This window comes from Balaenoptera acutorostrata, chromosome 7 (genome assembly GCF_949987535.1).
Source record: "Balaenoptera acutorostrata chromosome 7, mBalAcu1.1, whole genome shotgun sequence".
Classification (NCBI taxonomy): Eukaryota; Metazoa; Chordata; class Mammalia; order Artiodactyla; family Balaenopteridae; genus Balaenoptera; species Balaenoptera acutorostrata.
Genome location: NC_080070.1, coordinates 37,777,702 through 37,803,240, shown reverse-complemented (window position 1 = coordinate 37,803,240; position 25,539 = coordinate 37,777,702). Strand labels below are relative to the sequence as shown.

General features: G+C 37.5%; 1 protein-coding gene across 1 annotated transcript in view; it reads right to left on the bottom strand.

Moving 5' to 3' along the window:
• Window positions 1-25,539, bottom strand: part of TMEM168 (transmembrane protein 168) — a 55,195-nt gene that overhangs the window by 28,842 nt on the left and 814 nt on the right. The window contains exon 2 of the mRNA XM_007195101.3: window positions 20,334-21,587. Within this exon, the coding sequence (XP_007195163.2) occupies window positions 20,334-21,461 (1,128 nt within the window). The 5' untranslated portion in view covers window positions 21,462-21,587. The remainder of the gene's footprint in view (window positions 1-20,333; window positions 21,588-25,539) is intronic.

Sequence of the window (25,539 nt, the reverse complement as noted above, 5' to 3'; positions counted from 1 at the left end):
AGCAACTAAGCCCATGCACCACAACTGCTGAGCCTGCGCTCTAGAGCCTGTGAGCCACAACTACTGAGCCCATGTGCCACAACTACTGAAGCCCATGCTCCTACAGCCGGTGCTCTGCAACAAGAGAAGCCACCGCAATGAGAAGCCTGCACACCACAATGAAGAGTAGCCCCTGCTCGCCACAACTAGAGAAAGCCTGCACACAGCAACGAAGACCCAACACAGCCAAAAATAAATAAATAAAATTTATTTTAAAAAAAGAAAACAGAAACAGACTCACAGACACAGAACATACCTGTAGTTGCCAAGGGGAAGGGAAGTGGGGGAGGGAAGGACTGGGAGTTTGGCATTAGCAGATGTAAACTATTATATATAGGATGGATAAACAACAACGTCCTACTGTATAGCGCAGGGAACTATATTCAATCTCCTGTGATAAACCATAATGGAAAAGAATATATATAGAAGGACGTGCTCTCACTCCCTCTTGTGAGAGCACCAGAATCACAACTGGCTGCTGGACAATCATCGACAGGAAGACACTGGACTTCACCAAGGAGGATAACCCACGTCCAAGGACAGCGGAGAAGCCACAGTGAGACGGTAGGAGGGGCGCAATCAGAGTAAAATCAAATCCCAAAACTCCTGGGTGGGTGACTCACAGACTGGCGAGCACTTATACCACAGAAGTCCACCCACTGGAGTGAAGGTTCTGAGCCCCACGTCAGGCTTCCCAACCTGGGGGTCTGGCAACGGGAGGAGGAATTCATAGAGAATCAGACTTTGAAGCCTAGTGGGAACTGATTACAGGACTTCGACAGGACTGGGGAAAACAGAGACCCCACTCTTGGAGGGCGCACACAAAATAGTGTGTGCATCGGGACCCAGGCGAAGGAGCAGTGACCCTGGGGGAGACTGAACCAGACCTACCTGCTGGTGTTGGGGGGTCTCCTGCAGAGGCGGGGGCTGGCTCTGTTTCACCGTGGGGACAAGGACACTGGCAGCAGAGGTTCTGGGAAGTACTCCTTGGCGTGAGCCCTCCCAGAGTCTGCCATTAGCCCCACCAAAGAGCCCGGGTAGGCTCCAGTGTTGGGTTGCCTCTGGAAAAACAACCAACAGGGAGGGAACCCAGCCCCACCCATCAACAGTCAAGTGGATTAAAGTTTTACGGAGCTCTGACCACCACAGCAACAGTCAGCTCTACCCACCGCCAGAGCCTCCCATCAAGCCTCTTAGATAGCCTCAACCACCAGAGGGCAGACAGCAGAAGCAAGAAAAACTACAATCCTGCAGCCTGTGGAACAAAAACCACATTTACAGAAAGATAGACAAGATGAAAAGGCAGAGGGCTATATACCAGATGAAGGAACAAGAAAAAACCCCAGAAAAACAACTAAATGAAGTGGAGATAAGCAACCTTCCAGAAAAAGAATTCAGAATAATGATAGTGAAGATGATCCAGGACCTCGGAATAAGAATGGAAGCAAAGATTGAGAAGATGCAAGAAATGATTAACAAAGACCTAGAAGAATTAAAGAACAAACAAACAGAGATGACCAATACAATAACTGAAATGAAAACTACACTAGAAGGAATCAATAGCAGAATAACTGAGGCAGAAGAATGGATAAGTGACCTGGAAGACAGAATGGTGGAATTCACTGCTGCGGAACACACTAAAGAAAAAAGAATGAAAAGAAATGAAGACAGCCTAAGAGACCTCTGGGACAACATTAAATGCAACAATATTCGCATTATAGGGGTCCCAGAAGGAGAAGAGAGAGAGAAAGGACCCGAGAAAATATCTGAAGAGATTATAGTCGAAAACTTCCCTAACATGGGAAAGGAAATAGCCACCCAAGTCCAGGAAGCGCAGAAAGTCCCATACAGGATAAACCCAAGGAGAAACACGCCGAGACACATAGTAATCAAAGTGGCAAAAATTAAAGACAAAGAAAAATTATTGAAAGCAGCAAGGGAAAAACGACAAATAACATACAAGGGAACTCCCATAAGGTTAAAAGCTGATTTCTCAGCAGAAACTCGACAAGCCAGAAGGGAGTGGCATGATATACTTAAAGTGATGAAAGGGAAGAACCTACAACCAAGATTACTCTACCCGGCAAGGATCTCATTTAGATTTGATGGAGAAATCAAAAGCTTTACAGAAAAGCAAAAGCTAAGAGAATTCAGCACCACCAAACCAGCTCTACAACAAATGCTAAAGGAACTTCTCTAAGTGGGAAACACAAGAGAAGAAAAGAATCTACAAAAACAAACCCAAAACAATTAAGAAAATGGTCATAGGAACATACATATCGATAATTACCTTAAACGTGAATGGATTAAATGCTCCAGCCAAAAGACACAGGCTTGCTGAATGGATACCAAAGCAAGACCCATATATATGCTGTCTACAAGAGACCCACTTTAGACCTAGGGACACATACAGACTGAAAGTGAGGGGATGGAAAAAGATATTCCATGCAAATGGAAATCAAAAGAAAGCTGGAGTAGCTATACTCATATCACATAAAATAGACTTTAAAATAAAGAATGTTACAAGAGACAAGGAAGGACACTACATAATGATCAAGGGATCAATCCAAGAACAAGATATAACAATTGTAAGTATATATGTACCCAACATAGGAGCACCTCAATACATAAGGCAACTGCTAACAGCTATAAAAGCGGAAATTGACGGTAACACAATAATAGTGGGGGACTTTAACACTTCACTTACACCAATGGACAGATCATCCAAAATGAAAATAAATAAGGAAACAGAAGCTTTAAATGACACAATAGACCAGATAGATTTAATTGATATTTATAGGACATTCCATCCAAAAACAGCAGATTACACGTTCTTCTCAAGTGTGCACGGAACATTCTCCAGGATAGATCACATCTTGGGTCACAAATCAAGCCTCAGTAAATTTAAGAAAATTGAAATCATATCAAGCATCTTTTCTGACCACAACGCTATGAGATTAGAAATGAATTACAGGGAAAAAAACATAAAAAACACAAACACATGGAGGCTAAACAATACGTTACTAAATAACCAACAGATCACTGAAGAAATCAAAGAGGAAATCAAAAAATACCTAGAGACAAATGACAATGAAAACACGACGATCCAAAACCTATGGGATGCAGCAAAAGCGGTTCTAAGAGAGAAGTTTATAGCTATACGAGCCTACCTCAAGAAACAAGAAAAATCTCAAGTAAACAATCTAACCTTACACCTAAAGGAACTAGAGAAAGAAGAACAAACAAAACCCGAAGTTAGCTGAAGGAAAGAAATCATAAATATCAGAGTGGAAATAAATGAAATAGAAACAAAGAAAATTATAGCAAAGATCAATAAAACTAAAAGCTGGTTCTTTGAGAAGATAAACAAAATTGATAAGCCATTCGCCAGACTCATCAAGAAAAAGAGGGAGAGGACTCAAATCAATAAAATCAGAAATGAAAAAGGAGAAGTTATAATAGACACCACACAAATACAAAGCATCCTAAGAGACTACTACAAGCAACTCTATGCCAATAAAATGGACAACCTGGAAGAAATGGACAAATGCTTAGAAAGGTATAACCTTCCAAGACTGAAACAGGAAGAAACTGAAAATACGAACAGACCAATCACAAGTAAGGAAATTGAAACTGTGATTAAAAATCTTCCAACAAACAAAAGTCCAGGACCAGATGGTTTCACAGGTGAATTCTATCACACTCTTAGAGAAGAGCTAACACCCATCCTTCTCAAACTCTTCCAAAAAATTGCAGAGGAAGGAATACTCCCAAACTCATTCTATGAGGCCACCATCACCCTGATACCAAAACCAGACAAAGATACTCCAAAAAAAGAAAATTACAGACCAATATCACTGATGAATATAGATGCAAAAATCCTCAACAAAATACTAGCAAACAGAATCCAACAACACATTAAAAGGATCATACACCACGATCAAGTGGGATTTATCCCAGGGATGCAAGGATTCTTCAATATATGCAAATCAATCAATGTGATACACCATATTAACAAATTGAAGAATAAAAATCATATGATCATCTCAATAGATGCAGAAAAAGCTTTTGACAAAATTCAACATCCATTTATGATAAAAACTCTCCAGAAAGTGGGCATAGAGGGAACCTACCTCAACATAATAAAGGCCATATATGACAAACCCACAGCAAACATCATTCTCAGTGGTGAAAAACTGAAAGCATTTCCTCTAAGATCAGGAATGAGACAAGGATGTCCACTCTCACCACTACTATTCAACATAGTTTTGGAAGTTCTAGCCATGGCAATCAGAGAAGAAAAAGAAATAAAAGGAATACAAATTGGAAAACAAGAAGTAAAACTGTCACTGTTTGCAGATGACATGATACTATACATAGAGAATCCTAAAAATGCCACCAGAAAACTACTAGAGCTTATCAATGAATTTGGTAAAGTTGCAGGATACAAAATTAATGCACAGAAATCTCTTGCATTCCTATACACTAATGATGAAAAATCTGAAGGAGAAATTATGGAAACACTCCCATTTACCATTGCAACAAAAAGAATAAAATACCTGGGAATAAACCTACCTAGGGAGACAAAAGACCTGTATGCAGAAAACTATAAGACACTGATGAGAGAAATTAAAGATGATACCAACAGATGGAGAGATATACCATGTTCTTGGATTGGAAGAATCAATATTGTGAAAATAACTATACTACCCAAAGCAATCTACAGATTGAATGCGATCTCTATGAAATTACCAATGGCATTTTTTACGGAACTAGAACAAATCATCTTAAAATTTGTATGGAGACACAAAAGACCCCGAATAGCCAAAGCAGTCTTGAGGGAAAAAAACGGAGCTGGAGGAATCAGACTCCCTGTCTTCAGACTATACTACAAAGCTACAGTAATCAAGACAACATGGTACTGGCATAAAAACAGAAACATAGATCAATGGAACAAGATAGAAAGCCCAGAGATAAACCCATGCACCTATGGTCAACTAATCTATGACAAAGGAGGCAAAGATATACAATGGAGAAAAGACAGTCTTTTCAATAAGTGGTGCTGGGAAAGCTGGACAGCTACATGTAAAAAAATGAAATTAGAATACTCCCTAACACCATACACAAAAATAAACTCAAAATGGATTCAAGACCTAAATGTAAGACCAGACACTACAGAACTCTTAGAGGAAAACATAGGAAGAACACTCTTTGACATAAATCACAGCAAGATCGTTTTTGATCCACGTCCTAGAGTAATGGAAATAAAAACAAAAATAAACAAATGGGACCTAATGAAACTTCAAAGCTTTTGCACAGCAAAGGAAAACATAAACAAGACAAAAAGACAACCCTCAGAATGGGAGAAAATATTTGCAAATGAATTAACGGACAAAGGATTAATCTTCAAAATATATAAACAGCTCATTCAGCTCAAAATTAAAGAAACAAACGACCCAATCTAAAAATGGGCAGAAGACCTAAATAGACATTTCTCCAAAGAAGACATACAGATGGCCAAGAAGCACATGAAAAGATGCTCAACATCACTAATTATTAGAGAAATGCATATCAAAACTACAATGAGGTATCACCTCACACCAGTTAGAATGGGCATCATCAGAAAATCTACAAACAACAAATGCTGGAGAGGGTGTGGAGAAAAGGGAACCCTCTTGCACTGTTGGTGGGAATGTAAATTGATACAGCCACTATGGAGAACAATATGGAGGTTCCTTGAAAAACTAAAAATAGAATTACCATACGACCCAGCAATCCCACTACTGGGCATATACCCAGAGAAAACCATAATTCAAAAAGACACATGCACCCCAATGTTCATTGCAGCACTATTTACAACAGCCAGGTCATGGAAGCAACCTAAATGCCCATCGACAGACAAATGGATTAAGAAGTTGTGGTACATATATATAATGGAATATTACTCAGCCATAAAAAGGAACGAAATTGAGTCATTTGTTGAGACGTGGATGGATCTAGCGACTGTCATACAGAGTGAAGTATGTCAGAAAGAGAAAAACAAATATCGTATATTAACGCATGTATGTGGAACCTAGAAAAATGGTACAGATGAACCGGTTTGCAGGGCAGAAGTTGAGACACAGATGTAGAGAACAAACGTATGGACACCAAGGTGGGGAAACCACGGTGGGGTTGGGATGGTGGTGTGCTGAATTGGGCGATTGGGATTGACATGCATACACTGATGTGTATAAAATTGATGACTGATTAAAAAAAAAAAAAGAAAAAAGAAACAATAGGCAACTTCCAAAACTTTGCTTAGTTCCAGAACTTTAAGAACATTAGGAAAGCTACTTTACAGTTAGTTTTAAAGCAGCGATTTCTTTAAGTAGAGGCAATAGAGAAATTGTAGGGGAAAGGACTCAAGCTTTGGAGTTAGACTTTGGTTCAATCCTAGCATAGTCATTTACCATCTGCGTGTACATGAACAAATTAATTAAGCTTTTCAGTCTGAATCTATAAAACAGGGATATTTTATGAGCTTATTCCATAGATTAGAAATACATGAAATATGTCTAGTACAATAAAATGGTAGCTGTAATTTACAATGAAGCATTTATAAATTGCAATGAGGTTATTATGAACAAAACAATAGAAATTTAAATGACGATTACTTTTCATCTAAATGACTACTGCTATTTAGGAGATCTTATAGAGTTAAGGCCCTAGGAGATGCATTAGAAAAAAAATTTTTTTTGAGTAGCCTCAAAAGAGATAGCAAAAATAGAAATTTTTTTAGACCACAATCCTGATAAAGGTAAAACACTGGCATGGGAATCAAACTTGTACAGTGTGTTGAAGCTTACTTTTCCCCATGGACAAAATAGAGATGTTACATTAAATTATCTGTATGCTCATTTCCAACTCTAAAAATACATGGAACTAAGTGGTTAAGAGTAAAGGCTGTGAAGGCAGACTGCCTGGATTCATACCAGCTGTGTAGCCTCAAGCAAGTTTCCTAATCTCTCAAGCATGTTTCTTCTCTACAAAATGCGAATAATAATAGTACCTATCTCAGGGCTTCCCTGGTGGCGCAGTGGTTGAGAATCTGCCTGCTAATGCAGGGGACACGGGTTCGAGCCCTGGTCTGGGAAGATCCCACATGCCACGGAGCAGCTGGGCCCGTGAGCCACAACTACTGAGCCTGCGCGTCTGGAGCCTGTGCCCCGCAACGGGAGGGGCCGCGATAGTGAAAGGCCCGCGCACCGCGATGAAGAGCGGTCCCCGCACCGCGATGAAGAGTGGCCCCCACTTGCCGCAACTAGAGAAAGCCCTCGCACGAACTGAAGACCCAACACAGCCAAAAATAAATAAATAAAATAAATAAAGTAGCTATACAATTAAAAAAAAAAAAAAAAAAAAAAAGCACATATTTATAAAAAAAAAAAAAAAAAAAAAAAATAATAGTACCTATCTCAGAGTGTCATAAGGATTAAATAAATACACTCAAAGTACATAGAATGGTGGATGGCACATAAAAAACAGTTAATAACTGGTAAGCTGTATTATTAAAATGAAAATATCTCCAGTTATTAATTTAAAAAAAATTTTTTTTAAAGCTGGAAAATCAGGGCAAAGGAGAAATTCATGTTCTTGTTTCATGAATAAAATAATATTCAGATCATTGTTATTGTTGTTTTAGGGGAAAAAAGCATCTACCCCTGTTTCATTGTGTTCTGGCAGAATGCATAAAACATCAAATTAAAAGCATAACTTCAAGCTAAAGACTTAGTGTCCCCTCCTCTCATCTAGACTAAAATATCTCAAAACTTTAGGAAGAGAAATGAAACAAAACAAAAAATTATGAAACGTGAACTTCTAGTTTTGGCAACAGATTTGAAAACTCCCTGCTCCCCATGTCAAGTGAGATAATATGGCTGATCCAGCCATCTTGCTAGAAATGAAACCGTGCTGCATCTGTGGATTCCCTCCCTTCCTTGGATATGAAGCTGGTCTTGTTACATCTGTCAAACCCAGTGATTGCTAGTGCTTCCCCTACAGAGAAATTAACGGTGATTATGGTTTTTCTGGTTTGGGTCAAAGGGCTCCTCCAAAAGTTGCATCAGAACCCCACGGAATCTGCAAATGACAGTGGGTAGCAAGGAAAGGCATATAAAATCTCATGTGAAAGATTTCAGAGAAAATTCCTAAACAAAAGAGCAAGCCATGGGGTATGCTTCCTTGGGTATCTGGACACTTTCCTCCCTTTTTATCCTTGTGTGAATTGTCAAGTATCAATTTCAGAAAAGCCTATGGCTGAGCAATAAAACTAGCACCAAATGGCTACGGTACTGTGTAAGTACTTCTTATTGACTTATTTAAGGAAAAAAAGTACAAAAGAGGAAAGCAAGTAGCAAATTCAATGAACATAACATAAATTGCAGGAAACAGCTGTAATGTTGCATTTTAAAATTGGAATGAGATTATGAACAAAACACAACAGAAGCTAATGGTAAAATTCCAGCTTTCTAATGTACATGACTTGGAATGATACTACTGACTCATTCTGAAAATGTTATTAAATTCAGTAAAACTAACAAAAAACAAAGCTATCCATGTGCGGTTAGCGAGAGATTCTACTCAAATGAGGTCAAAGATTTCTTAGGTATGACATCAAAAGAATTCATAAAAGAAAAAAATGGATAAATTAGAGTATAGAAAAATTAAGAACTGCTCCTCAGAAAACAAGAAAAAAGGCCACTTGGAGCAAATATTAGCAAGTCATGCATCTAATAAAGGACTTATATCTCAATACAACATGAAAACAAACAACCCAATTTTAAAAATTGCCGAGATCTGAAATTCTCATGACAAGTAATCACATGAAAAGATACTTAACGTCTTTAGCTACTACAGAAATAGCAAATAAAAACCACAACGAGTTACCACTACACACCTATAAGAGTAGTTAAAAAACAAAACAAAGAGATAACTCCCATACATTGCGGGTGAGAATGCAAAATGGTACAGCCACTTTGGAAGACAGTTTGGCAGTTTCTATAAAGTTAAACATGGCTCATACGTTTATCATACAACCCACACCAGGTAAAATAAAAACCTATGTTAACACAAAACCCTGTCTATGAATGTTTACAGCAGCTTTATTTATAATCACCAAAAACTAATTTCAATGTCCCTCCATTGAGTAATGAACACACTGTGAGACATCCACATAATGGAATACTGCTCAGCAATATGAAGGAATAAACTGATATTATAACACAACAACACAGATGAATCTCATATGAATTATGCTAAGTGAAAGGAGCCAGACTCAAACAGCTATACACTGTATGATTTCATGTATATGACACCCCATAAAAGACTTTAGGGACAGAAAACAGTTTAGTTGCCAAGTACTGGGGGTTGGGAGTGGGACTGACTACAAAGGGACAGCAGGGAATTTTGGGGGGTGATGGAACTGCTCTATATTTTGAATGTAGTGGTCATACAACTATATGCATTTGTAAAAATCACAGAATTGTACACTAAAAAGGGTGAATATTACTGTATGCAAATTTTTCCTTAATAAAAATTTTTGTTAAGTTATGTAAAACTAAAAAACCCCCAAACTACTGACATGCAAAAAAGCTTAAAATAAGAAAAAGTGACTAAGCCCATTTTGGGAAGTAAGGTCTAAGCCACATTGTGCTCCATGAGGCAGATTAGTCTCATGTCTGTGTCTGTTTGGTTTTACTTTTCTGGTAGTAAAATGAGAGTACATTTGACTGCTTAAAAATATACTTTAAAAAATAAACCTACTCTAAAATGTTTTGTTAATAACAAATGCCCACTAGGTCATCAACTCAATGAAATCCATCATCCTACATTCCCATCCGCTCCCTTCAGTCTCTCAATATCTTTTTAATATTTAGACTATCTAAATACCATGTCAAAACATTCTTCATCTCTAAATTTCATCAATTTATTTCAAATTTTCTATAAATTTTACTTTTCAACAAGATCTGTTTTTCCCTTGATACTTCTATCAGTTATATCCTTAGCTCAGCAATTTTTCCCTGTCACCTTAGTCCAGATCCTTATCTCTTGCTCTTAGCTAGTCTTCTAGATTTCAGTCTACCTCTACTTTCATTGATCCTACCTATGGCTGACTATTTGATCTACTCAAAAGGCTTTAGTTTCTCATTTTTTTTCCTGCCACATTGGGTCTGCCCCCACCCAATCAGTTTTCCAGTGGAAATCCATCCACTGAAGGATATTTTAATGGGACAGAGGGGAAAATCAGTTTTACACTTTAGTATTACTCTCACAGAAATGTGAAAAATGGGTTTAGATTATATTATTAAAAAGCTAATCAGTATCAATATCATTTAGGAATGTTAAGCAAAAATAGTTCAAGAAAAATCTAATTGGAAGAATTTGAGATGATCTCACGGAACACTGGGCAGAGCACAGATTAGTTAAATTAAAATTAAGTTTAGGGACTTCCCTGGTGGTCCAGCGGTTAAGACTCCACGCTCCCAATGCAGGGGGCCCGGGTTCGATCCCTGCTCAGGGAACTAGACCCTGCATGCTGCAACTAAAAGATCCCACATGGTGCAACTAAGGATCCCCCATGCTGCAACTAAAAAAAAGATCCCACACTCGGCAGTGAAGATCCTGCGTGCCGCAACTAAGACCTGGTGCAGCCAAATAAATAAATAAATGGTTTTTTTAAAAAATTAAGTTTAGAAAGTTAATTGCATCATACTGTTATCCATAGTGGCTGTACCAATTTACATTCTCACCAATAGTGTAGGAGGGTTCCCTTTTCTCCACACCCTCTCCAGCATTTATTATTTGTAGAGTTCTTGATGATGGTCTTAAAAAACTGAAAACAGAGCTACCATATGATCTGGTAATCCCACTCCTGAGGATATAAACCATAATTCAATAAGATACATGCACCCCAATGTTCATTGCAGCACTATTTACAATAGCCAAGACATGAAAGCAATCTAAGTGTCCACTGAGAGATGAATGGATAAAGAAGATGTGGCACATATATACAATGGAATACTACTCAGCCATAAAAAAGAATGAAATAATGCCATTTGCAGCAAGATGGATGGACCTAGACATTATCATACTAAGTGAAGTAAGTCTGAGAAAGACAAATATCATATGATATCACTTATACGCGGAATCTAAAAAAATACAAATGAACTTATTTACAAAATAGAAAGACTCACAGACATAGAGAACAAATTTATGGTTACCAAAGGGGAAACATGGGAAGGAAGGATACATTAGGAATTTGACAGTAACAAACACACTACTATACATAAAATAGATAAACAACAAGGACCTACTGTATAGCACAGGGAACTATACTCCATATTTTTTAATAACCTATATGGGAAAAGAATCTGAAAAAGAATATATTATACATATACATAAACTGAATCACTTTGCTGTACACCTGAAACTAACACAACATTGTAAATCAACTATACTTCAATTTAAAAAAAAAAGTTAATTGCATCAAAGACACAATTTCTACACCACAAGCAGCAGTTACCAAACAGCAACTAATGCATACAAAACTCTGATAGATAAACATTATTCTTGAACAGCTAAATTAATACTTTGCCACTCAGTGGGTGTACTGCTGACTAGGACTTTCTGCATAACTTTTAAGATTTTTGGAAATGCAGAGTTTCAGGCTCTCCCCCAAAATTACTTAATTCCAGTCTTTGGGATTTTAACAAGATCCCCACATGATTCCTATGTATATTAAAGGTTGAGAAGCACTGGTCTAAAACAGGAGTTGGCAAACTCTGTAAACAGCTAGCTAGTTAATGTTACATTTTGCAAGCCATTAGGTGACTGTTGTAACTATTCAACTATGCTGTTTATCATAAAGATAAAAAGGTCGATACATTAAGAAGGTATAATTAAAGATGTATATACACCTAGAAACAGAGCCCCAAAATACATGAGGCAAGAAAATGACAGAATTGAAATGAGAAGTACACAATTTAGTTAATTTTAACGGAGATTTTCAATATCACTCTCTCAGAATTAGAAAATCAATAAGGATATAGATACATGAACACCACCACCAACCAACATAACCTAGCTGATATTTATAGAACACTTTAATCAACAACATCAGCAACTTACTCTTTTAAAGGAAACATAATGTATTCTTGAAAATACAACACATGCCAGGCTACAAAACAAGTCTTAATAAAAGACTAAAATCATACGAACTATGTTCTCCAATCACCTGGAATTAAATTAGAAATCAATAATAGAAAAAATGTGGGAAATCCCCCAAATATTAAACTATCACACTAAAAGTTTATTAACTTTTAACTTTAACATAGGTCAAAGAAGAAATTGCAAAGAAAATTAGAACATATCTTGGGAGACAGCATAGTCCTGTTTTAAGGATAGATATACAGGTCAATGGAACGAAAAAGAGAGCTCAGAAACTGATTTTGGACAAAGGTGCCAAGGCAATTCAACAAGGGAAAGGATAGTCTTTTCAATAAATGGTGCTGGACCAATTAGAAAGCCATATTTTTAAAAAATCCTTACCTCATACCATAACAAAAATTAACTCAAAATGGATCATATACCTAAATGTAAAAACTAAAATGATAAAACTACTGGAAGAAAACTATAGGAGAGAAATCTTTGTGACCTAGGCCTGAGCAATGAATATCTTAGATGTGATCCTAAAAGCACAGCCCATAAAAGAAAAAGTTGATAAACTGGACTTCATAAAGCTGAAAACTTGCACTCTTTAAAAGATATCATTAAAAAAAAAGAAAAGCCACACGCTAGGAGAAACCATTTCCAAATCATATATCTGATAAAAAGGCTTGTATTCAGAATATAAAAAGAACACTTAAAATTCAATCATAAGGAGAACTTCTGCTGCCAGTGTCCTTGTCCCTGCAATGAGCCACAGCCACCCACTGCCTCTGCAGGAGAGCCTACAACACCAGCAGGATATCGAATCCCTAACAGGAGGGTAGACTGGTTCTAAGGGGGCTGATCAAACGCCAGGTGGCTGACAGGGTCTTGGTGCTCCGGTCGGGTGTCAGGCCTGAGCCTCTGAAGTGGGAGAGCCGAATTCAGGATATTGGACCACCAGAGACCTCCCGGCACCAAGTAATATGAATCAGCAAGAGCGCTCCCAGAGATCTCCATCTCAACGCTAAGACCGAGATATACTCAACGACCAGCAAGCTTCAGTGCTAGACACCCCATGCCAAAAAACTAACAAGACAGGAACACAACCCCACCCATTAGCAGAGAGGCTGCCTAAAATCATAATAAGTTCACAGACACCCCAAAACACACCACTGGACACGGTCCTGCCCACCACAAAGACAAGATCCAGCCTCATCCACCAGAACACAGGCACCAGTCCCCTCCAAGAGGAAGCTTACACAACCCACTGAACCAACCTTACCCACTGGGGGCAGACACCAAAAACAATGGGAACTACGAACCTGCAGCCTATGAAAAGGAGACCCCAAACACAGTAAGCTAAGCAAAATGAGAAAACACAGAAATATGCAGCAGATGAAGGAGCAAAGTAAAACCCCACCAGACCAAACAAATGAAGAGGAAATAGGCAGTCTACCTGAAAAAGAATTCAGAGTAATGATAGTAAAGATGATCTAAAATCTTGGAGATAGAATGGAGAAAATACAAGAAACGTTTAACAAGGACCTAGAAGAACTAAAGAGCAAACAAACAGTAATGAACAACACAATAAATGAAATTAAAAATTCTCTACAAGGAATCAATAGCAGAATAACTGAGGCAGAAGAACGGATAAGTGACCTGGAAGATAAAATAGTGGAAATAACCACCGCAGAGCAGAATAAAGAAAAAGAATGAAAAGAATCGAGGATAGTCACAGAGACTTCTGAGACAACATTAAACGCACCAACATTCGCATTATAGGGGTCCCAGAAGAAGAGAAAAAAAAAGGGACTGAGAAAATATTTGAAGAGATTATAGTTGAAAATTTCCCTAATATGGGAAAGGAAATAAGTCGAGGATGCGCAGAGAGTCCCATACAGGATAAATCCAAGGAGAAACACACCAAGACACATGTTAATCAAACTATCAAAAATTAAATACAAAGAAAAAATATTAAAAGCAGCAAGGGAAAAAAAACAAATAACATACAAGGGAATCCCCATAAGGTTAACAGCTGATTTTTCAGCACAAACTCTGCAAGCCAGAAGAGAGTGGCAAGACATATTTAAAGTGATGAAAGGGAAAAACCTACAACCAAGATTACTCTACCCAGCAAGGATCTCATTCAGATTTGACGGAGAAATTAAAACCTTTACAGACAAGCAAAAGCTAAGAGAATCCAGCACCACCAAACCAGCTTTACAACAAATGCTAAAGGAACTTCTCTAGGCAGGAAACACAAGAGAAGGAAAACACCTACAATAACAAACCCAAAACAATTAAGAAAATGGTAATAGGAACATACATATCGATAATCACCTTAAATGTAAATGGATTAAATGCTCCAACCAAAAGACATAGACGGGCTGAATAGATACAAAAACAAGACCCATATTTATGCTGTCAACAAGATACCCGCTTCAGACCTAGGGACACATACAGACTGAAAGTGAGGGGATGGAAAAAGATATTCCATGCAAATGGAAATCAAAAGAAAGCTGGAGTAGCAATTCTCATATCAGATGAAATAGACTTTAAAATAAAGACTATTACAAGAGACAAAGAAGGACACTACATAATGATGAAGGGATCCATCTAAGAAGAAGATATAACAATTGTAAATATTTATGCACCCAACAGGAGCACCTCAATACATAAGGCAAATGCTAACACCCATAAAAGGGGAAATCGACAGTAACACAATAATAGTGGGGGACTTTAACACCCTACTTTCACCAATGGACAGATCATCCAAAATGAAAATAAATAAGGAAACACATGCTTTAAATGATACATTAAACAAGATGAACTTAATTGATATGTATAGGACATTCCATTCAAAAACAACAGAACACACTTTCTTCTCAAGTGCTCGTGGAACATTCTCCAGGATAGATCATATCTTGGGTCACAAATCACGCCTTGGTAAATTTAAGAAAATTGAAATCATATCAAGTAACTTTTCTGACCACAACACTACGAGACTAGATATCAATTACAGGAAAAAATCTTTAAAACATACAAACACATGGAGGCTAAACAATACGTTACTTAATAACCAAGAGATCACTGAAGAAATCAAAGAGGAAATCCAAAAGTACCTAGAAACAAATGACAATGTAGACATGACAACCCAAAACCTATAGGATGCAGCAAAAGCAGTTCTAAGAGGGAAGTTTATAGCAATACAATCCTACCTCAAGAAACAAGAAACATCTCAAATAAACAAGCTAACCTTACACCTAAAGCAATTAGAGAAAGAAGAACAAAAAAACACCCAAAGTTATCAGAAGGGAAGAAATCATAAAGATCAGATGAGAAATAAATGAAAAAGAAATGAAGGATAGCGAAGATCAATAAAACTAAAAGCTGGTTCTTTGAGAAGATAAACAAAATTGATAAACCATTAGCCAGACTCATCAAGAAAAAAAGGGAAAAGACTCAAATCAACAGAATTAGAAATGAAAAAGGAGAACTAACAACTGACACCGCAAAAATACACAGGATCATGAGAGATTACTACAAGCAACTATATGCCAATAAAATGAACAACCTGGAAGAAATGGACAAACTCTTAGAAAAGCACAACCTTCCGAGACTGAACCAGGAAGAAATAGAAAATATAAACAGACCAATCACAAGCCCTGAAATTGAGGCTGTGATTAAAAATCTTCCAACAAACAAAAGCCCAGGACCAGATGGCTTCACAGGAGAATTCTATCAAACATTTAGAGAAGAGCTAACACCTATCCTTCTCAAACTCTTCCAAAATATATCAGAGGGAGGAACACTCCCCAGCTCATTCTACGAGGTCACCATCACCCTGATACCAAAACCAGACAAAGATGTCACAGAAAAAGAAAACTACAGGCCAATATCACTGATGAACATAGATGCAAAAATCCTCAACAAAATACTAGCAAACAGAATCCAACAGCACATTAAAAGGATCATACACCATGATCAAGTGGGGTTTATCCCAGGAATGCAAAGATTCTTCAATATATGTGAATCAATCAATGTGATACACCATTATTAAGAAACTGAAGGATAAAAACCATATGATAATCTCAATAGATGCAGAAAAAGCTTTCAACAAAATTCAACACCATTTATGATAAAAACTCTCCAGAAAGTAGGCATAGAGGGAACTTACTTCAACATAATAAAAGCCATATATGATGAACCCACAGCCAACATCTTCCTCAATGGTGAAAAACTGAAACCATCTCCACTAAGATCAGGAACAAGACAAGGTTGCCCACTCTCACCACTATTGTTCAACATTGTTTTGGAAGTTTTAGCCACGGCAATCAGAGAAGAAAAAGAAATAAAAGGAATCCAAATCGGAAAAGAAGAAGTAAAGCTGTCACTGTGTGCAGATGACATGATACTATACACAGAGAATCCTAAAGATGCTACCAGAAAACTACTAGAGCTAATCAATGAATCTGGTAAAGCAGCAGGATACAAAATCAATGCACAGAAATCTGTTGCATTCCTATATACTAATGATGAAAAATCTGAAAGAGAAATTAAGGAAACACTCCCATTTACCATTGCAACAAAAAGAATAAAATACCTAGGAATAAACCTACCTAAGGAGACAAAAGACCTGTATGCAGAAAACTATAAGACACTGATGAAAGAAATTAAAGATGATACAAACAGATAGAGAGATAGACCATGTTCTCGAATTGGACGAATCAACATTGTGAAAATGACTATACTACCCAAAGCAATCTACAGATTCAATGCAATCCCTATCAAACTACCAATGGCATTTTTCACAGACCTAGAACAAAAACTTTCACAATTTGTATGGAAACACAAAAGACCCCGAATAGCCAAAGCAATCTTGAGAAAGAAAAACGGAGCTGGAGGAATCAGGCTCCCTGACTTCAGACTACACTACAAAGCTACAGTAACCAAGACAGTATGGTACTGGCACAAAAACAGAAATATAGATCAATGGAACAAGATAGAAAGCCCAGAGATAAACTCACGCACATATGGTCACCTTATCTTTGATAAAGGAGGCAAGAATATACAATGAAGAAAAGACAGCCTCTTCAATAAGTCGTGCGGGGAAAACTGGACAGCTACATGTAAAACAATGAAATTAGAACACTCCCTGACACCATACACAAAAATAAACTCAAAATGGATTAAACACCTAAATGTAAGGCCAGACACTATAAAACTCTTGGAGGAAAACATAGGCAGAACACTCTATGACATCAATCACAGCAAGATCCTTTTTGACCCATCTCCTAGACAAATGGAAATAAAAACAAAAACAAATGGGATCTAATGAAACTTAAAAGCTTTTGCACAGCAAAGTAAAACATAAACAGGATGCAAAGACAACCCTCAGAATGGGAGAAAATATTTGCAAACAAAGCAACTGACAAAGGATTAACCTCCAAAATGTACAAGCAGCTCATGCAGCTCAATATCAAAAAAACAGACAACCCAGTCCAAAAATGGGCACAAGATCTAAATAGACATTTCTCCAAAGAAGATATACAGATTGCCAACAAACACATGAAAGGATGCTCAACATCACTAATCATTAGAGAAATGCAAATCAAAACTACAATGAGGTATCACCTCACACCAGTCAGAATGGCCATCATTAAAAAATCTACAAACAACAAATGCTGGAGAGGGTGTGGAGAAACGGGAACCCTCTTGCACTGTTGGTGGAATGTAAATTGATACAGCCACTATGGAGAACAGTATTGAGGTTCCTTAAAAAACTAAAAATAGGACTACCATACGACCCACTACTGGGCATATACCCTGAGAAAAGCATAATTCAGAAAGAGTCATGTACCACAATGTTCATTGCAACTCTATTTACAATAGCCAGGACATGGAAGCAACCTAAGTGTCCATCGACAGATGAATGGATAAAGAAGATGTGGCACATAAATACAATGGAATATTACTCAGCCATAAAAAGAAATGAAATTGAGTTATTTGTAGTGAGGTGGATGGACCTAGAGTCTGTCACACAGAGTGAAGTAAGTCAGAAAGAGAAAAGCAAATACTGTATGTTAACACATATATATGGAATCTAAGAAAAAAAAAAAGGTTCTGATGAACGTAGGAACAGGACAGGAATAAAGACGCAGACGTAGAGAATGGACTTGAGGACACAGGGAGGGGGAAGAGTAAGCTGAGGCAAAGTGAGAGAGTAGCACTGACATATATACACTACCAAATGTAAAATAGATAGTGGGAAGCAGCTGCATTGCATGGGGAGATCAGCTGGGTGCTTTGTGACCACCTAGAGGGGTGGGATAGGGAGGGTGGGAGGGAGATGCAAGAGGGAGGAGATATGGGGCTATATGTATATGTATAGCTGATTCACTTCGTTATACAGCAGAAACTAAGACACCATTGTAAAGCAATTATACTCCAATAAAGATGTTAAAAAACAATTCAATCATAAGAAGACAACCCAATGTAGATCAAAAAAAGATATGAATAGATACTTCAGCAAAGGTAAGTGAATGACTAATACACACATTAAAAGATGCTCAACATCATTAGTCATTAGAGACACGCAAATTAAAATCACAATAAGATACCACTTCACACCTACATTAAGGGCCATTCTCAAGTAGATAAACTTTAAGAGTTGACTGGAAGGTGAGAATCTGGAAACTGTCTTAAAATTATCTTTGTTGACAGACTCATTGGAAAGCTTCTGTGTATCTCCAGTAGTACACACACCATGTTTAAGACCACTTGTATGAGAAAACAAAAATTTGGTGACTTACAAAATATTTGGCTTCAGGATTTGATGATGAGAAAGGTGTCAAGCATGAATGAGGCTGATTTGGAAATGAAAAAAAGTCGGGCTGGGAAAGGAGCTAACAGGAAGGAGAGAAGAGAGGAAGAGGAAGTAGAACTCTTGGTAGAGTTCTCATCCATCATCATCGTTCTGATAGTCCCTAGCACTGGCAAATAGAGTAAGATATCCTCAGGCAACACCCGTGATGTTTTTTTTTAAATCATCTTGTTGACTCCCACACAGGCTCCATGCCCTAGCCCACAATGACTAAAATGTACCATTCCCAGGCAAGTCTCTACATCTCCTCTTCAGACACTCACATCGACAAATCACTCTGCTGCAACTGGCGCAAAGCAGAGAACTGCACCAAGCAAAATTCACCTTCATTTTTGCCCTACATCACAACCTGATGTACCCAAATTATAGTATTTGTCACACTGTAATAATAATTATTGGTTTACGTGCCTTGCCTCTTCCGCCTCCCATTAGAGATTGTGCCTTCTTTAATCACAGAGACATTTTTTACTCATCTCGAGATCTTCAGCACCAGTACAGTACCTGATATACAGTACAGTCAATAAATGTTCAGAGAATGGAAGACTGATATAAACTACAGATATAAACTCTAGCCATATAGTTTGAATGTCTTTGTCTACAAAAGACCTTTTTTTTTAAAAAAAAAAAAAAACACACATTGTGGGCAGCAAATGTATTGTAAAACTAGTTTTTTCTGTCTTAGGAGAGGCTCTAATCTGTAATTAAGAATCTGATATGTTATTATATAACTAATCACCTTTTACATAAAATCTTAGGGAAATGCCTATATAAAAGAAATGTAGTGAGGAGACCAATGGACTAGACAGAAGCTAGGTAACCTAGTTCTGGCTAGTACCAGTGACTCTGGATATGTTTTCTGGCTTTCAGTTTCCTCATGTGTAAAGTGAAAAAATTAAAGAACAATCTCTAAGCACCCTTCAAATGTTAATATTCTAAGGATCTTTAATCCATGAGTGTTTCATTAATGAACAATCAGAAGGTAGGAGGCATGTCACATGCTGAGTATTCCTAATATTTTGGTTCCTCTTGCTAGAAAGCAAATGAAATTATCCTGTCAATATTCATTCAGTACTTCAATTCCAGGAACAAAATTAAGTAAGTGCCCCGCCATCTACTTCTGAAATCAGGAACTTGATCCTTCAATTCTAATAATTCAACTCTTGAAGCAAGCATTTAATCACATATCGTAGGCACTGACGTAATAAACAAACCGTAAGCTTACCTGCCAGGAAACTGCTCCCAAAATTGCTGTTGCAAGAAGACTAAAAAAAACTAACTGCTCTGAAATTAAACAAAAGTGGCGCATCCCTTTGGATGCCATGATTCTATCTAGGTTATTGTTATCTACCCTGTGAGTAAAATATACTTTATGGCAGTCATTTAATTTGGAATGGAATCCCCAAAGAGTTAAAAGAAAAATAATATGGCAAATCATCCAGAATATTCCAAAAATGGAAAAGCCTGGTATTACAAAATACCAGAGATGAGTGTCTCTAAGTTTAAATGCTGAAAGAATGAAAAATGTAAGCTCAATCATCCCAGTGAAAACAACAGAAAGTCTTCTGCAAATTCTTCCACGGTACAAATAGGGTTTCCACCTTTCAGTCACTGAAAGTCCACTAAAATAAATGTCAAGGAAAGGATCAGTTATCAGGCAAATAAAAAAACATGCAAAAGCAACTGGATTTTGGGGAGTTTCCAATGCGGAGAAAAACAGCAAGACTGCAAAAATAACTAAGTTTGGAATAGCTAGAAAAGACTTCATTCTCAAGTCAATAATCAGCATGGCCAAAGCTACAACAAGTAAAATGACACTCAGAGACTTTTCTACCAACATAGTTGTGCTGGCAATGGCAAATCCAACAAGTTCCAGAAATTCAACTGTGGTTAGTAAGGTGGGTCGATGACGGACATAACCAGAAATTCTCTCCACCAAAGAGCATAGTATCCTTAATACTATGGAAGTCAGGAGCAAATATTTGGTTGATTCTTCTTTCACATCATTTTTAAAGGATGAATTATCAAGAAAACACAGGAGGCCAAGCAAGAATCCAAACCAAAGATTGGACAGACTTAAACTTGCTGCTTCCATTGAAAAATAATAATAGAGTATGCTGGCAATTCCAAGAACAAAAAGACCAAGAATAAAAATTACCAAAATTAAGGAATTTGCTGTTTTTTCCCATCTTACATAAAGACCTAAGCATATAGCAACCAGTAGATTAATTCTGGCTAAATAGCCAAGATAACGCACTGAAGAATGCATGTTCACTTCTCTGTTTACTTCTTCCAGTCTTGTCATTGCTAAATAGAGACAATGACTAAAGCAATAACGCAGTGATTTACACATTAATCTGTCAATCTGGGCTTTCTCCCCACGTTACAAAAATTAACTGCTTGTATTTCATCCAGCAAATCCAATGTTTCTGTAACTCCTATTTCAGCATTTTCTCTGGTAGAATTTGTTTGTAGTGATCTAAAAAGAAGAAAAAATATTTCGTTGTTAATTTTATGTAATTTGCCTTTCACATGTATCTTCCTTATACAAAATAACAAATAAGTGAGAAATAAAGTTTGTTCTGAAACCCAGCTTAAAATGTGACTTGCATGTATCTTAATGGTAATTGTCTCTGGCTAAAAACCTCTGCAGTTTATCCAAACAAAAATGGAGATTTTTTTCTACTCATCCTATGCTAGGATTGTATGACTAAGTCACCATCAATGAAACTGTTTTCCAGAGATGGTGAGGAATTCACCTAATTCATTTTTACTCCGATATCTGGTTTTTCAACAACATGCAAAGATGAGATATTCAACTTAGATGTAGCAGATGCGTCTGGCACAATGGAAAGCTACTCAACTCTTAAATGAAACAAGGGACCTCATCATTACCTCTAACTTGAAAAGCATCAGTATCCAATAATAGCAACCATTACTACCTGCCTAAAATCATCTACATCTTTTTACCAGTCACCTCTAAAATGAGATGAAATCTTAGTTTAATAGTGTTTAACTAATAAACTTATTAGAAGTTTAACTGTGTTAAAGTTACTCAGTCACTAAAGTTGATCCATAATTCTCCCTGTACTTTTTCCTCTACTAAATTACTTTGATTATCAAACCTACAATCTTTGTAGCAAACCAATTCTGGACCTTTCTAGTCAAAACTGTAAAGTTGGAATGCTAACCAATATTTATTGTAAGGTAAATTTTAAAAACTATAATTTTACTTTTAAAAAGTTACCACAACAATTATTTGTTAAAGGACCCAGATAATTATTTCAATCTTAAGTGCCCCTTCAAGTTGCACTTCAAACATGATGTAGTCAAAAAATGATTTAACTATCTACTACATAATTCTTCAAATTTTCTAGTATGCTATTTCAGAAGAAATGATCCATGCAATGGCTCATGGTCACACTGAATATCCATAGAGAACTCAATCAATAAAAACTCAAAAAGTAAGTAGTTTGTGATAAGCTTATTTATACTTTCTAATAGCAGGACACTAAAAGAAAGACCCAAGAGAAATATGAGATAACTTGGAATTAACTCTTAATTACCCATTTGGCTGGAAAAGAATGTCACCGGTGACAGCTTTAGGGTCTCTGGGAGGTTCCAAGTATTATTACTAACTTACATGTTCAACATGTATATTTTTTACAGCTAAGTTTATTTAATTAACTAAGAATGCTTATTTTTCCTCAATTACATTTTCATTCAATCATTTCTTAAGAAAGCACACACCACTAAAGAAAATATCTTCCTTGGTATATTTAGGTTTTATCTTTTTACGTAAGAAACTGATAGTATCTAGAGTGCATTGCATTTTTTAAAACATTACTTCTATGTTTTATATAATCATTCAACAAATATGTTGGAAGATATGTCCTCAAAAGGTCGATGGTACAGTCTGGGCTCAGATGACGGAACACTGTTGGAGGAAAAAAAAAATCACACACCAGACTAAAGGGTTGCCACTCAACTCATGAGACATACTTCTGTGTTTCTCTGGTCAACACACTCTCATTCTCTGTGATTATGCAAACCTCTTTTCCCTATCCTCAAATCTCTGACACCCACTTCCTGACAAATTCTCACCAGATGCCTTTGCCTCCAATGAAGTCATCAGAAGGGAGCTCACTTGAGTTTCCAACACCACAAACTCACCTCTATCTACATTTCCTGATTTAAGAAAAGAAGGCTGTCCCTTCCCTATTTAAGGCTACATCTTTTAGCCACACACGTATCTCTTCCCCTCTGCCTCTTCCAGAACTTCACACTCTCTCCTCTCTCGTTAAACTCCAACTCTTCTCTTATCCATTGGCACTTAACCATTTGCAAAGCTCTTTTTAAAAAATGATACCAAAAAAAAAAAATACAGAAACAGAAACAACAAACAAAACTAAAACAATCCTCATCTCTTCTTCCAAGTTCAATCTTTGGTCCTCTTCACAGCCAGTATTTGACTGCTTTACTTCTCACACCAACTAAACCGTGGTTTCCACCACACAACAACAAACTGATCTGCCAAGTTCTAATATAACCTGCGAATTCCTAAATCCCATAGGTACTATTCACTCATTATCTTGCACATTCTTCAAACAACCTTTGACGTTTTTGACTCCTTTCACCTTCTGAAACCTGCCCTTCCTTTAGCTTCCAAAGACCAGTCTCCAGATTTTCTTCCTAACTCATTGATCTCTCCTCTCTGTCTCCTTGCAGGGTCTTCATTCTGAATCTATCCTTTAGATGTTCAATCCCAAGCCTAGACTCTTCTCTCACTATACAATTAAACACATATATATTAACCTACCTGACAGAAATAAAAGCACTAGCTCGGTTCTGCACTGAGGTAAAAGCTTAGAAAAAGGTAAAGGAAAACACGTAAATAATAAAGTACAGCACATTCATAGCATGGAATATATGCAGCCACCCTGTTATACGCCAAAACCAACATGACAGAATATTATCTTTAAATAGCTAATTTACAAAAGTCTTTCCCCATTCCGACCTTCTTCAGAAGACAAACAGCCTGAATCAGAGTAAAACAACAAAGCACTGCAATCCTTTCAGTGGGTCTGCCATCACTAATGATTCAGTGGGAAATTACTTGAGAGGCAGATAAAAAAGGACCACAGGGGGCTTCCCTGGTGGCGCAGTGGTTGAGAATCTGCCTGCTAATGCAGGGGACACGGGTTCGAGCCCTGGCCTGGGAAGATCCCACATGCCGTGGAGCAACTAGGCCCGTGAGCCACAACTACTGAGCCTGCGCGTCTGGAGCCTGTGCTCCGCAACAAGAGAGGCCACGATAGTGAGAGGCCACGATAGTGAGAGGCCCGGGCAACGCGATGAAGAGTGGCCCCCGCTTGCCACAACTAGAGAAAGCCCTCGCACAGAAACGAAGACCCAACACAGCCAAAAATTAATTAATTTTTTAAAAAAATTAACATATGCCAGAAAAAAAAAAAAAGAGCACAGAAGAGTCAATCTGAATACAAGAAAAGTTAACTAACAACTGCCAGTCTGTTTTATAAAATCCTATATACTACTCTAAACCCTCTTCTCCTTCACCACCTGTATGTAATCGTCACCAAGTCTTGTCCACTCTTTTTCCTGCACACCTCTTAGATGTTTCTACTTCTTTTCATCCTCAAGGTTACAATCCCAATTCTGGCCACCATCATCTCATGGTTGAATGTCTCCTTGCATCCACTCTTGCCCTTCTCCAAGAAGAATCTTCTTTAAAGCCAAAATTTGTCACATCATTCTGTTACGTAAAGGCCCCCAGCGGCTTCCCATCACTCTAAGCAACAAAGTCTAAACTCCTTAAAATGCCTTATAACACTCTCTTCACTGGATGTGCATAACTCTCCTGCCTCATCTCTTACCATTCTTCCTCTTGAACTTGTATTCTAGCCATACGGACCTTTCAATTCTGAACTGTACTAATGCTATTCCCTCTGCAGGTGCACTCCTTTCCCTCCTCTTGGCCCCATCCCAGTCCTCACACCTGGCTCACTCCTATTCTTTACTCTTTACGCCTCAGCTTAAATGATTTTCTTAGGGCAATCACCTTGACTCATTTATATGATCCACGTACTTCCTCTGTAACAGCAAAATATTGATCATCAACTGTTTAAAATCTGCATTCCCCATTAGATCACAAGGTCTCTGAAAGTCTGTCTTCAATACTGTACACCAGTATTGAAGACAATACTGTTCAGCAGAAAGTACTTTCTGTTTAGCAGAAAGTTCGGCACCAAGTAGGTATTCAACACATACTTGTTGAAGAAATAAAGACTGATGCAGAAATAACTATATTTAACAACAATGCCAATCAGTTACAGGACACGTATTAATATACAAAGAGTAAACAAGTTGTCTAATTGGTTTGCTTCTCTCTCGGCTTTATGCCAACCTTCACT